At 35.1% G+C, this 16,038-nt stretch overlaps 1 protein-coding gene across 2 annotated transcripts in view; it reads right to left on the bottom strand.

Moving 5' to 3' along the window:
- Positions 1–16,038, bottom strand: part of sli (slit guidance ligand) — a 360,459-nt gene that overhangs the window by 112,103 nt on the left and 232,318 nt on the right. For both annotated transcript variants that reach the window (XM_089090917.1, XM_089090918.1), the window contains exon 19: positions 11,909–11,980. In XM_089090917.1, coding sequence (XP_088947043.1) covers positions 11,909–11,980 — 72 coding nt within the window. The remainder of the gene's footprint in view (positions 1–11,908; positions 11,981–16,038) is intronic.

Here is a 16,038-nt window from a genome sequence, read left to right as displayed (position 1 = left end):
TTTGAGACAGCCATTTTGTTCAGCGTAGTTGATTTTCAAATAAAAAATTTTTTAGGAGGACACACCCCCACAACCCTCAGGGCAAGGGTTTTATGTTATGCCCTGGGGTCATATAAGGTTTTTATAGAAGGCGTTGTCGTAGAAACTTCAAAAAAGGCTCATTCGAATGGAAATTCAAAGGGCTATTGCCGTTTTTAATAGTCCAAAGGGCTTGGAAGGCAAAAAGGCCCCCCCCCCCACGCCCATCTTTCCCCCGAACACATCCAATCAAAATTGTGAGATAGCCATTTTGTTTTATGTAGTTGATTACCAGATAGAAAATAGGTTTTGAGGAAGAAACTCCCCCACAACCCTCAGGGCAAGGGTTGTAAGTTATGCCCTGGGGGCATATAAGGCTTTTATAGAAGGTGTTGTCATAGAAACTTCAAAACAAGCTCATTCGATTGGAAATTCAAAGCGCTAGTGCACTTTTTAATAGTCGAATGTGATTGGAGGGCAACTAGCCCCCCCCCCACGCCCATCACTCCCACCAACACATCCAATCAAAGTTTTGAGATAGGCATTTTGTCAGCATAGCTGATTTACAGATAGAAAATATCTTTTTGAGGAGGACACTCCCCCTCAACCCTTGGGGCAAGGGTTTTAAGTTATGCCCTGGGGGCATATAAGGTTTTTTTTATAGAAGGCGTTGTCGTAGAAACTTCAAAACAGGCTCATTCGATTGGAAATTCAAAGGGATAGTGCCCTTTTTAAAAGTCGAAAGGGATTGGAGGACAACTAGCCCCCCCCCCCACGCCCATCATTCCCCCCAAACACATCCAATCAAAATTTTGAGATAGCCATTTTGTTCAGCGTAGTTGATTTCCAGCTAGAAAATATGTTTTAGAGGAGAAAATATGTTTTTGAGGAGGACACTCCCCAACAACCCTCAGGGCAGGGGTTTTAAGTTATGTCCTGGGGTCTAAAAAGTTTTTATTGAAGGCGTTTACATAGAAGCTTCAAAAGGGGCTCATTTGATTGGGAATTCAAAGGGATAGTTCCCTTTTGGATAGTCGAAACTGATTGGAGGGCAACAAGCCCCCCTCCCCCACGTCCATCATTCACCCAAACTCATCCAATCAAAATTTTGAGATAGCCATTTTTTTAGCGTAGGCTAGTTGATTTCCAGATAGAAAAAATGTTTTTGAGAAGGACAACTCCCCCACAACTCTCAGGGCAAGGGTTTTAAGTTATGCCCTGGGCGCATATAAGGTTTTTATAGAAGGCGTTGTCGTAGAGGCTCATTCGATTGGAAATTCAAAGGGCTAGTGTTCTTTTTAATAGTCCAAAGGGATTGGAAGGCAACTAGCCTCCCCCCACGCCCATCTTTCCCCCAAACACATCCAATCAAAATTCTGAGATAGCCATTTTGTTCGACGTAGTTGATTTCCAGATAGAAAATAGGTTTTTGAGGAGGACACTCCCCCACAACCCTCAGGGCAAGGGTTTTAAGTTATGCCCTGGGGGCATATAAGGCTTTTATAGAAGGCGTTGTCGTAGAAACTTCATAACAGGCTCATTCCATTAGAAATGTAAAGGGCTAGTGCGCTTTTTCATAGTCGAAAGTGATTGGAGGGCAACTAGCCCCCCCCCCACGCCCATCATTCCCCCAAACACATCCAATCAAAATTTTGAGATAGGCATTTTGTCAGCGTAGCTGATTTCCAGATACAAAATATCTTTTTGAGGAGGACACTCCCCAACAACCCTTGGGGCAAGGGTTTTAAGTTATGCCCTGGGGGCATATAAGGTTTTTTATAGAAGGCGTTGTCGTAGAAACTTCAAAACAGGCTCATTCGATTGTAAATTAAATGGGCTATTGCCCTTTTTAATAGTCGAAAGTGATTGGAGGGCAACTAGCCCCCCCCCCCTACGCCCACCATTCCCCCAAATACCTCCAATCAAAATTTTGAGATAGCCATTTTTTTCAGCGTAGTTGATTTCCAGCTAGAAAATATGTTTTTGAGGCGGACACTCCCCCCCCAACCCTCAGGGCAAAGGTTTTAAGTTATGCCCTGGGGTCATATAAGGTTTTTATGGAAGGCGTTGCCGTAAACACTTCAAAACAGGCTCATTCGATTGGGAATTCAAAGGCCTAGTGCCCTTTTTAATAGTTGAAAGTGATTGGAGGACAACTAGCCCCCCACGCCCATCATTCCCCCAAACACATCCAATCAAAATTTTGAAATAGCCATTTTGTTCAGCGTAGGCTAGTTGATATCCAGATAGAAAATATGTTTTTTAGGAGGACACTCCCCCACAACCCTCAGGGCAAGGGTTTTAAGTTATGTCCTGGGGGCATATAAGGATTTATAAGAAGGCGGTATCGTATAAACTACAAAACAGGCTCATTCAATTTGAAATTCAAAGGGCTAGTTCCCTTCTTAATAGTCGAAAGTGATTGGAGGGGAACTAGCCCCTCCCCCACGCCCATCATTCCCCCAAACACATAAAGTCAAAATTTTGAGATATCTATTTTGTTCTGCGTAGTTGATTTACAAATGAAAATTATATTTTTTAGAAGGACACTCCCCAACTACCCTCAGGGTAAGGGTTTTAAGTTATGTCCTGAGGTATATAAGGTTTTTATAGAAGGCGTTTTCATAGAAAATTCAAAAGGAGCTCATTTGATTGGAAATTCAAAGTGCTAGTGCCCTTTTTGATAGTCGAAAGTGATTGGAGGGCAACTAGCCCCCTTCCCCCAAGTCCATCATTAACCCAAACACATCCAATCGAAATTTTGAGATAGCCATTTTGTTTAGCGTAGGCTAGTTGATTTCCAGATAGAAAATATGTTTTTGAGAAGGACACTCCCCCACAACTCTTTTACTACTGATGACGGTCACTGTATATGTGACCGAAATATCTGGTATTTTTTGTGAAATTTATTATACACTGTCTATTAAAAAGGATTTTATCCCTATTTTGAACTTTTAATTTATCGTCATGGAAAGGCAGTGTGGTCTCCGAAATTATCAAAGACTATGTCAATATAAAACGAACAGAAATTAATTAAAAAACTTTTTCACAGAATAAGTTTTTCAAAGAAAAGTAAAGAACTCCAATAAACAAAATATGAGCAAAAATAAAATCAAATAATCTACCAAGCTCGAAACTACCACAAATCAGCATCGATAAATAAATGAAACCCAAAACGAACAGAAATTACAATAGATAACCGAGTTAATCTCAAAACGAGCAGAAATTAACATAAGTTGGGCGCAAAACCCCTATGCCTTCCCAAGGCCAGAAAAAAATTTGCACTTTACTGATAAATTACAAATGAATGTGCATTGTCAGTTTAATATACATATACTGATATTTAGTAATCAAAATGTTAAAATCATTTGATTTATTAAAGTTATAAAAGTAAAAACATTTATATTTTTTTTAAAACATTTATATTATATTAAAGTGCAAATTTTTAATTTTTAAATTTTTTAAAACTTTTCTTTGAAAAACTTATTCTGTGGAAAAAGTTTTTTTAATTAATTGCAGTAAGTACTGCTTCGGGAGAGAGGCTAAAACCAATAAAATCTATCTGATATCAACAATGAATTAGGATAGATTAATTAGTTTAACAATTATGTCGATTGAAAGAAAAGACGCAAGGAAAATGATTTTGAAACAGTTTTAGAAGAATTTACAGAACAAAAACTTGAAAATATACAAATTCATGTATTCATTTTCGGAGTAAATTTAAAAAGTCATTTTCAGCAGTTTCATAAGATCTAGTAGACGAAAACATACTAAACGTAAGCTCAATAAATGACAAAAAAGGAAAAAAGAGGACAAAAAGGTTAGCTCAAAATGAATAAATTACACCATCAAATGAGACAAGATCAAGAAAACGACCTGAGAAATGTAAATGCACGGGTGAAAATGAACAACCTAGACCATCAAAACTGACAAGACTAATCTGATCAGCTAAAGCAACGGAAATTGAGAAAATGTCTGAAGCAATGATAAACAAAAATAAAGAACAAAGAAATATGTAGTTAGTATACTTGTAATTGCGACAATTACGACGAGTCCAAAACCAAACTGAAGAACCAAAAAAATACGCAGTTAAAAGATCAGTGGTAGCGAGAATTACAACGACTCAAAAACAAAATTGAAGAACAAAAAAACATTTGGTTACAAAACATGCGACAATGAGCATCAGAACGAATCAAAAATTAAAATAAAGAACAAAGAAATATGTGGTTAGAAAATATACGACATCGAGAACAAAGAAATATGCAGTTAGAATAAAAGCAGCAGCGAGAATTACAAGCAACAGCGAATTGGTTTGGTCTATTACAGAAAAGCCCTTGCTCTCTCTAAAGAGTTCCACAAACAACTACAAAACTTGAACTCACTTTTTGCTTTACCTTCATTCAACGTAAGCAATGATTGAACCATCAAAGGTCGTAATATTTTCAGCTTCAAAATAGCTGGACAAATTTATCACGAAATCAATTTGGTAGCACATTTATCAGAGACCCCCTGAAAGTGATTGTGAACCACATTACAATTAAATTTCTAATTTTACTTAGAAATTTAATTTATAAAGAGGGCCCCGCAAAAGAACTTCCAACACCGTGCAAATCCTTCAAATTTTATGATCTCTCGTAACCCAATGGATCTCTTGGAAGAAATATTGCGAGCCATAAACAACTATGCTAAAGGTTACATTAAAATGTGAGAGGGCCCCGCGCCTAGTCAATCCGGGCCTGCAACCAAGCTTACTAATCGCCTAATGTCATGAGCAGAATATTATGCATACCATTTTATACCCTTAAATATAGGGTTATAAGGCCAATGGAGCCTTCCCCCCAAACCCTTCCTGGAGCGTGTTACAAGAAAAAGAATTTAAAGTAAGCAGTTTAACTGGAAATTCTGCTTAATTAGCACGATACTGAAGATTTCGAAGCTTCATTACATATTTCCGCCATCTATTTATTTTTTTTAAATAGAGTGCGCAATAGACATTTTCAATTAGTGGTATATTCTTCATAAATATACATTAAATGGACAACAACAGGGGATACTTTCAGCAACAACTAAGCTTTTTTAAGCCATCTATAAACTTCTTTAAGAGATGTGCAAAGCTAATGAAAATTTTTATGAATAGCAACATATCAGCTTTCGCTTGGACCACAAATCTCATTAAGCAAAAGACCCTACACGACATCCTTGTTGAACGAGCAATTCTGCCATCCAGAGGAATAAACGTACATATTTGGAATGAAAACTTTGACTTTAATATTATTTCATCATGAAACAACAATACTGATGATGGGAGTTCTAAACATTGTATTTTCACTAAACTGTAAATAAAGAAAACATTCGGCAATTCCTCATCCCTGTTGAAGTGGGTTTTATTTATTTATCGATGCTGATTTGTGGTAGTTTCGAGCTTGGTAGATTATTTGAATTGATTTTTGGTCATTTTTTGTTTATTGGAGCTCTTTACTTTTCTTTGAAAAACTTATTTTGTGGAAAAAGTTTTTTTAATTAATTTCTGCTCGTTTTATATTGACATAGTCTTTGATAATTTCGGAGACCAGACTTCCTTTCCATGACGATAAAATAAAAGTTCAAAATAGGGATAAAATACTTTTTAATAGACAGTGTATAATAAACTTCACAAAAAATACCAGATATTTCGGTCACATATACAGTGACCGTCATCAGTAGTAAAAGAGTTGCGGGGGAGTGTCCTTCTTAAAAACATATTTTCTATCTGGAAATCAACTAGCCTACACTAAACAAAATGGCTTTCTAAAAATTTTTATTGGATGAGTTTGGGTGAATGATGGGCTTGGGGGAGGGGGGCTAGCTACCCTCCAATTACTTTTGAATATAAAAATTAGAAATAGTCCTTTGAATTTCCAATCGAATAAGCCCCTTTTGAATTTCCTACGACAACGCCTTCTATAAAAACCTTATATCCCTCAGAACATAACTTAACACCCGGGCCCTGACGGTTGTTGGGGAGTGTTCTCCTGAAAAATAGATTTTCTATCTGGAAATCAACTATGCTAAACAAAATTGCTCTCTCAAAATTTCGATTGGATGTGTTTGGGGGAATGATGGGCATGGGGCTAGTTGCCCTCCAATCACTTTCTACTATTGTGAAGGGAACTAGCCCTTTGAATTTCCAATCGAACGAGCCTGTTTTGTAGTTTATACGACATCGCCTTATTATAAATCCTTATATGCCCCCAGGGCATAACTTAGAACCCTTGCCCTGAGGGTTGTGGGGGAGTGTCCTCCTAAAAAACATATTTTCTATCTGGAAATCAACTAGCCTACGCTGAACAAAATGGCTATCTCATACTTCTTATTGGATTTGTTTTGGGAAATGAGTGGTGTGGGGGACTAGTTGCACTCAAATCACTTTTAACTATCAAAAAGGGCACTAGCCCTTTGAATATCCAATCGAATGAGCCTGTTTTCAAGTTTCTACGACAAAGCCTTCTATAAAAGCCTTTTATGCCCCCAGGGCATAACTTAAAACCCTTGCCCTGAAGGTTGGGGGGGGGGAGTGTCCTCCTCAAAAACATATTTTCTAGCTGGAAATCAACTACGCTGAACAAAATGGCTATCTCAAAATTTTGATTGGATGTGTTTGGGGTAATGATGGGCGTGTGTGTGTGGGGGGGGGGGGGGTAGTTGTCCTCAAATCCCTTTCGACTTTTAAAAAGGAAACTAACCCTTTGAATTTCCAATCGAATGAGCCTTAAAAATAAGCATGAAGCCCAGTAACCTGGGCTTGTATTGCCACTTAAAAAAAACTTACATCCACTTACATCAGTGAAGATCACAACATTAAGATCACAACCCTTTTTAGGATGTTTCCGTGTTTTTCTAAATTTGCAGATTTTCTTACGCAAATAACTTTTGATGGGTAAATCCAGCATATTTATGTTCAGCAAAAGTACATGGAGTTTTTGTTTCTATTAACAAGGGTTGCTTTTTGCTTAGTACATATATTGCCGTGAACGGTTTGACTAAAAACATCTTGTGTCATAGACAGTATGTTTCCACCCGGGCCAAGTCGAAGAAATAAAAGTGACTCTAATGCCACAGCCAAGAATTATGTAATAAAATGGGCAAGTCATTATTTAAAAAAGAAAAAAAAAAAAAACTAGCGATCCAGCGGGAGGTTTACGGATTTATTTTACCAACTTCATCATGTGAAGATATCTTGCTAATTGCTACAACTTTACTATGATAAATATGCAACTAGAAAGTCTTACTATTAATTTAATAAGCTTATTTTTTTTGTATATGAGTGAATGGAGAGACAAAAAGCTGATTGAATTTTATTTTATAGATTTGTTTTCTTTATGAGTTTGCGTGTCCCCAAAATTGCTTAAAGATCTGATCCGGCGATGGCGAGGTGCAATACGTATTTAGACTGAAAAATTTGGGTACAAATACTTAGGAAGACCTATTTTTCATTGAAAAAATAAAAGACGGTAAAACACCATTAATGAATCATGTTTTTAATTCAGCTTGTTTCTGCTAAAAAAAACTAGTTTGCGGATTTATTGGTGAAAAGTGACAATAGATGGCAGAATATGTTTCTTTTCTTCTTTAGATTGTAATATACCATTTAGATGCTTATACACTTGACTAGAGCTTAAGCAACATAGTGGTGTAAGTTAAAATCGAAAAAAATTGACAGACTTTTGATTTTTGTGAGAAATCCCAAATTCCTCTATTTCTGATTACTTTCCTATTTTCTTTGGTTGTTACGGTCTGTAGTAGACGCGAAACAAATACGAGATGAATTTTTGGGCCGCAATCTATACGCTACTGCATAGCTGGGGTATGGTAGTAATCTGAAGGTACTTGCGCTACTGATGGTGCTCTGCTACCAAGAATAACCGGAAAAATTTTGGAGTAAACTTGACTTGACTTACCCGACCTAAAGCTCATGCTAGGCAAAATTCTGGAGTCAACTTGACTTGACTTACCTGACCTAAAGCTCATGCTAGGCAACGTCGCCAGGGTTGAGGGAAAGAAACGTCAGTGCCATTAGTCTTTTCCAGAGTGTTCTCTCTTGGGAGGGGATTAGAGCTTCATTGAGGTCAATGTTCTTGGTAGTGAACTGACCGCAGACGTCTCCATATCTTGGCTGCGGTCTAACTTTGGGATGTTTCCTGCCGTTTGCAGTTGGATCTAAGTTGAACATAAGTCGGGCGGGGGTTGGATTGGGCAGGCAAAGTAGATGACCGTACTAACGCAGTGAGTGAGAATCGAGCTGCTCGGACAGGGATGGTAATTTAAAGGACCGGAGGATCTCCAGGTTCTGTACCCTGTTGAACCATCTAACATGCTCGATTTTGCAGAGGTGGAGTATTTTGGGTTGAATTAAAGTCAAGTATTTTGCAGGTATGAAGACATGGCCAATTGTAAAAAAAACCAAGACAGATAGTCCGAGGGATTGAGAGGTAAATCTGGGATAAGCCCTTTTTAGGATTGTATAAAAATGATGTCATTTCATTTGTGATAGATAAGTCAACACTGGAATTAATTTTAAAAAAATTACTGATATTTTTTAAACATTTCATTACTTTGGGAGGCTTATAAAATGCACACTAGTAAAATTAATATACGCTTGTAATGATAATAAAATATATAAATTATTTGAGACGTAAAACAATTAGTAATTTCGTTTATATTATTATTGTCGATTTTCCAGCTTCAGTAGGAAGCACTAAATCGCGCTGGCTTCTTTATAAACCCCCATGTATTGTTTTCAACTCCATAAATTTCAATATGTCTTTTTTGTCAGTTGGAAAATACTCAAATCCTTTACGCTCAATAATGCTACATAATATATTCACAATTATAGTATCCTTTAATATGGCGAAGAAATTATAATTTAATTTGAAAGTTCAAGGAAATTACATTAATTGGATCACTAGTTAGCTGATTATATTCAGTTGAATAATTAACTTTGAACAAGCGGCAAAACTTCAATTGCTGTTTTACTTCTTTGTTTTGCTCTTAACTGCTTTTGTTCAATTTTGCCTTCAGCATTCATTTTGATAACTAAATTTAGCCAATTAAGTGTTTTAACATATATCCGAATTTGAATGATTAGTTTCATTAAAAAATTTAATTTTGTGAAATCAGAATTCCATGCCAATTAACTTTTTAGATTTGAATTAAGGTAGCAAAATGATAAATCACATTTCATGATATCCTCGCTAATTCTTTTCAATGTTCTATTTCCGCTTTATAAGCTACTCTACCAAATTTGGCTTTTTTTCCGCTCATAATCATGAAAAAAAAAACAGACTAGAAAAGTTGTTAGAAAATTGTCGAAAGCCTGTTTGGATAAGGGACAAATCTATACGGTGACCGAAAGACAAATTTTTCTCTTTCACAGTTTTCATAGACCATAGCCGTTTTTCTGTTGTTATGAAACTATTTTAACCACCCCAGTTAGTGGGTGAAAGCAAGCGTTTTATTTGCCAATTGCCTTTCAATTGCCATTTGCCGAAAAAAAATTTCGGCATAATTTAATAGGTGTGACCATGGCCGGATTTAAATCTTCGGCGTCTCTAGGCCCAAGTGTCTTAGCACCCCTAGGCCCAAGCATTTTTTTTTCAGGGAGACACAGATATTTACGGGGAAATCCCCGAAAATTCTGGGATAGTGGAAGCCCTGAATAGAATGTAACTGATGAGTGATCAGTCAAAACTAATGCAAGAGAGAGGTGATACCAAACCAAACTCTAAGCTGCCATTCTTGGGCGACATCTGACAGTGGCTACGGAATTCCTGCGTGGTTTTAAAATCATTTTTCTGTGATTAGGCAGCGCAGCAGCAAAGTGCACCTGGTACTTTGACGATGAATCACATCAGTCCAGTTTTGTTAAGAATAAAAAAAAATCATTCAGTATTTATTTTTGCGTCCCTAGACCCGGGCCTAGTGGGCCTGTGCGTAAATCCTGGCTTGGGTCTGACGTAATTTATAAATGCAAAACTTCGTGCCTAGATTAACTTAATTAACTTGATTAACATTAATTCAACATAGAAGATTGGGTTCTGCTCAGAAGATCTATGAAAAAAAAGACAGAAGATACAAGTATGAAGCTACAAGTTGGAATTTCCCCACCAGCGTATTCTTTTTTTCTACCATTTACACAGCCTCTCTTGTAACCTGTTGAAAAAAAAAACTTAGCAGAACTGCATGTGAAAAAGCGAAAAAAAAACAAAAAACAATCTATACGCTACTATGCAGTAGCGTATAGATTGCGGCCCAAAAATTCATCTCGTATTTGTTTCGCGTCTACTACAGACCGTAACAACCAAAGATAATAGGAAAGTAATCAGAAAGAGAGGAATTTGGGATTTCTCACAAAAATCAAAAGTCTGTCAATTTTTTTCGATTTTAACTTACACCACTATGTTGCTTAAGCTCTAGTCAAGTGTATAAGCATCTAAATGGTATATTACAATCTAAAGAAGAAAAGAAACATATTCTGCCATCTATTGTCACTTTTCACCAATAAATCCGCAAACTAGTTTTTTTTTTAGCAGAAACAAGCTGAATTAAAAACATGATTCATTAATGGTGTTTTACCGTCTTTTATTTTTTCAATGAAAAATAGGTCTTCCTAAGTATTTGTACCCAAATTTTTCAGTCTAAATACGTATTGCACCTCGCCATCGCCGGATCAGATCTTTAAGCAATTTTGGGGACACGCAAGCTCATAAAGAAAACAAATCTATAAAATAAAATTCAATCAGCTTTTTGTCTCTCCATTTACTCATATACAAAAAAATAAGCTTATTAGATTAATAGTAAGACTTTCTAGTTGCATATTTATCATAGTAAAGTTGTAGCAATTAGCAAGATATCTTCACATGATGAAGTTGGTAAAATAAATCCGTAAACCTCCCGCTGGATCGCTAGTTTTTTTTTTTTTCTTTTTTAAATAATGACTTGCCCATTTTATTACATAATTCTTGGCTGTGGCATTAGAGTCACTTTTATTTCTTCGACTTGGCCCGGGTGGAAACATACTGTCTATGACACAAGATGTTTTTAGTCAAACCGTTCACGGCAATATATGTACTAAGCAAAAAGCAACCCTTGTTAATAGAAACAAAAACTCCATGTACTTTTGCTGAACGTAAATATGCTGGATTTACCCATCAAAAGTTATTTGCCTAAGAAAATCTGCAAATTTAGAAAAACACGGAAACATCCTAAAAAGGGTTGTGATCTTAATGTTGTGATCTTCACTGATGTACGTGGATTTAAGTTTTTTTCAGAGTGGCAACACAAGCCCAGGTTACTGGGCTTCATGCTTTTTTTTAGATTTTTAGTGAATAAATTATATCTACGTTTAAAAAAAAATGAAAATTACACCGCTAAATCATACCGCTAAAGACATATGTCTAAGAGCCTTAGAGTGATATTTTTTAGTTTTTACAGATTTTTTTCGAAAGGGTTACCATAACCATATGGAGCCAATGGCTGCAGAGCACCGGGAGAATGTTCACTTGAGAAAAAATTTAAACCAAATTAGGAAGGAATTCACTCCCTAACCTCTCTACACTTGAAATTAAATATTGAATATATTAGAATCAAGCTTAAAATACTGGTACTGAAGGGGTGAAAGTTTCCCTATTATTGTGGAAAGGGAAAAGATGTGTTTAGATATGTTATCTAAACATATTTTAACCTGAAAACAATTATGACCTAAAAAATGACAAGACTTACAATAAAATGCAATAAAAATAATGATCAGAGCCATGATCAGCTAAAATTATCTTAAAATAGATAACATAAACAATTATGTAAAATTGTCTAAATAAAGATTCTAAAAATAATTGAGCGAAAAAAAATAACTTACAAGACTTTAAGCAGTTTTAGGCCACTGAAAGCATCCCGATGAACACATTGCAGCTTGTTGTAGCTTATAACTCTAAAAATAAATGAATAAAAATATTAATAATGTTACTGAAGTTGGCCTTAAGTGATAATAAAATTTAACTTTGGCCTTTCAATAGAACAGAGCCAACACCTACAGAGCTCAACCAAACTTATAGATGGTAGCTTCAATCGTTTTGTTTCACTTGATTCTTGGCTAATCTAAGGTTTAATTGTTTCATTTCAGGGTTTTATTGAAAGTTTGCAATAATATATAACCCTAAAGATATAAAATCCAGTAATACATTTGAAGTTGGCTTTAATGTTAGTCTAAACTTATAGGTCTCATATATATTTAGCCTAAACCTCGCCTATAGATCCTAGCTTCAAATATATGGTTTGACTTGATTGTTGACTAGTTTAAAGTTTGATGGTATTCATTATAAGCTGCTGCTCAAAGCCCTAAAAACGAAAAAAAGTAACATATCTAAAGTTGGCTTCAAATTTTAATACAATTTGACTTTAATAATTTAATGGAATCGTAGCCTATGTATATTCCTAGCTTAAAAAAAACTCAGCTTTAAAAATATTTGGATCGACTTGATTGTTGACTACTTAAGGTTTATTTTTCTTCATTTTAACTTGTTGTATAAAAGCTTCTTTCAGCTTACAATCTAAAAAAATTAGTAATATTTCTTAAGTTGGCGTCAAATTTTAGTAGAATTTGAATTTAATAGTTTAACACAATCAAAGCCTATACCTAGAGCCTATACATATTCCTAGCTTATAAAAAGCCTACAGATCCTAGCTTCAAAAAACATCTTGACCGACTTGATTGTTAATTACTCTAAAGTAACTACTTTAGACTATTTTTCAAAAAGCACAATTTGCGGCAACCTATCATCTTCCAGCATAAAACGTCACTAAACGAACTAAACCCTGTTTATCCTTAAAAAAGTGGGACCAAAACATCTATTTTGAAGTATAATTTGATATACGGTCATGCAAATGAGCACATGAAGCTATCCTTAGGCAATTCTTCTGGATAACATCTAGCACACCTGCCTCAATTGCCTCAAAACACCCACGCTCCAGAGCCATACTTGTACTCTGTCATTACTATGCAGGGTGGCCATCCCTGGTGATTTGTCACTATTTTTAGTGATTTTTCATATTGCCTAAATAAAAATCACTAAATCAGCACATAAATCACTAGATTATTGAAGAAAATCACTAAATCAACCGAAAAATCACTAAAGTCTAGTGATTTGTTTTTCGCCGGGTCGCAACACTAATACTGTGGCTGCTAATATCCTAATCATACTTCAATATTTATTTTCCTATTATTCCGAATTTTTTTCAACTGCAAAAAAATACGTATGTCGGGGGGCAGCTTAGGGGATTGAGTTAAAACTTTCAGGGAGTGTTGGAATGGGATAAAGCGACTTCTGGTTTTGTTTTTGTGGAAGCAATGATAGGATCCCCAAAAAATTCTTTCTCCAATTAGCCTACAAGTGATCAGAGTGGAGTAAAGTGACCCGTGAGGGTGTGTTGACTGGACGGAAGGATGTTTGGAGGGAAAGATTCCTAGGGTATGCTACTTAGTATTGGATATGGATGGGGAGATGACTGGAGGTCGAATGGAAAACGACAAGGACGAGCAGGGGGTCGCGGACCTATCATCCTTACCACTGATGCTACGTCGACAAGTGAATATATCCAACTGGTCGTTCTTCTTGCTACCTAACTTTAACCCATCGTCTTCATTTATTCCTGGTTCAAGCGACTTATTCTTCTTACCACAAATTTTAAACTTGTTTTCGCATATTGAACCCTCAATTACTCCAAATTAATTCCTTTCACTAAAAAGACGCTCAGATCATTTTTATAATCTAATTATTCACGACATCCTATGGCTTAAGGGTCTTTTATAAGTGTTTGTTTGGTTTACAATATTTTTAACTTGTGTTTTTACTATATTTTATAGACTGTTTAAATGTTTTTAAATAATTGAGTGTATTTCGTTCGTTTTAGTTTGGTAATTTGCTGGCTTTTTTATGTTTTTTTTTGTTGAAAGTACTTATTAGGTACGTTTTTTTTTTCCTTTCTTCAAAGTTGCGTTTACGAATAGAATATTCTCTTGAATAAAAAACAAGCTGCTTTCTTCCGCCAAAAGTAATTAAACTAGTAAACCAAATTTTACCATATTTGGAAAAAAGAAGAAAACATACAGTGAGCAATCTTGGTTGAAAATCACTAATGAAGTAATTTTACAATCATAAAAATGATTATTTTTACAATGCTGTAAAATCTCCAAATATAGTGAGCGCAAATATTCGGTACAATTTGTTGAGACAAAGATGTTAAATTAAATTAAAAAACAAACAATTTGGTGAACAACTAAAAATTTTACTTCATTGTCGAAACACACATACACAAAAAAATAACATAAAAATTACTGCAAAATAGAAAAGAAACAACGTTAAAGTGTTAATAGTAAAACTAGTTTACAAAGAAAAAGTATTACATGGTATGTCATAGCTTACTTGTTTAAATGAAAATTTAATTCCAAAGTTAAATTCAAGTGTATTCAAAAGTACAAAATAAAATATAAAAATTTACAAATATCATTGCTAAACTCGACTTACGCTATGCTCAGCTCCTAAGCATTCGAAAAGAGTTAAGCTTGTTATAAGAGTTATGGTTATGCTAGAAGGGTATACGTAAACAAAAAGGATAGGAAAACAGAAGAGACAGAGAGAGAGAGACGGCGAGAGAGAAAGAGGGAGCAAGAGAGAGGGGAGCAGAGAGGAGTAAAGAGGGAGAAAGAGAAGAAATAAGGGGAAAGAGAGAAAGAGATAGAGAATGGAAAAAAAGAGATAGATGAATGGAAAATAAGAGATAGATGACACACAAGAGAGAATATTATTTTGAAATTCCATCGCAAAACATAAGCATATATTTATTTTTTTAATATTTGTAATCTTTTTTTTGTCAGGTGTCTTTTTCATTTAGCCTCCTCTATTTCTCCTTTATTAAATCCTTTTATTTCTCCTTTATTAAATCCTTTTAGTACTCGTCATTTCATGGGTATTTGTTCCTCTATAGTTCCTCCTGTTGAGTTCAGTTCCCTAGTTCAGTAGTTTCCAGCTGTTAGTTCTGTTGAACAGTTCCTCTGCTAATTTATTTCCTCTGCTAGTTCATACCTTTCAAGTTTTAAATACACGAACAACTGATTTTCTTTTATTATTTTTATTGATTTTTTTATTCTTTGCATTACTTTTCTGATTGTCTTTAATTGTTTTCATTCTTTGTTCTAGTATAGTTTCATTTTATAAATTACTTTTATTCTTTGATGTGAAAGGCAAGTTTGGCAATGTTTCCTTGCGAGTGCCCTTTTAAGAATAAAGGTTGTATCATCTTCTTATTTTATCTAATTATTTTTTATGAATTAAGAATCAGTAAATTGAAAAGATTAATAAGCGAAATAAGCACACAAGGGTAATCCTCGAAACTTTATCAGAACTTATAAACTATCTAAGATTCAAGATTTTTAAAAACACACACAAAAGAAACAAGTGGATATATTCAAAAAGAATTTTCAGTCAAGGGGAACATGCCCCAGCCTGTCTCCGAAACGGCTACTATGCTTCTAACCATATCTTGGTAGGTGTTTTAAGAAAAACAGTAAACAATTTCTAACACCACACTCACTGTGCATGACTAAATGAAATAAAAATGGTGAAGAATAAAAAAGTATGATGATAAAAAAAATTAAAAAAAGCTTCAATTGGCATCTGGCAGTGTTGATTCTACAATAGCTGTGTTCGCTACAGGGAAGAGCATGAGGAACTAGTTCCCACAAATCCTTTTATAGAAGAAATTCTTTTAATATGTGTCATGCAATTTTTCTTCTTTTTTCTTTTGACTTCACATTGTTTTCAGCCTTACCTTGTGCAATTATTTTACCTGTAAATATTACATTTGCGCTTAAATTTGTTTTGTCTCTATATGTCTTTTTTTCTGTTATGTCTTCTAATTATATGCATCTTAGTATCTATGATACCTTCTTTCCTAAGTCACAGGGGAAAAACTGAAATTGAAAAATTTGAA

The sequence above is a fragment of the Artemia sp. Qi Xiang Cuo genome, chromosome 6 (assembly GCF_049724085.1).
Source record: "Artemia sp. Qi Xiang Cuo chromosome 6, ASM4972408v1, whole genome shotgun sequence".
NCBI lineage: Eukaryota > Metazoa > Arthropoda > Branchiopoda > Anostraca > Artemiidae > Artemia > Artemia sp. Qi Xiang Cuo.
This window is presented reverse-complemented; position numbering and strand designations above follow the sequence as displayed.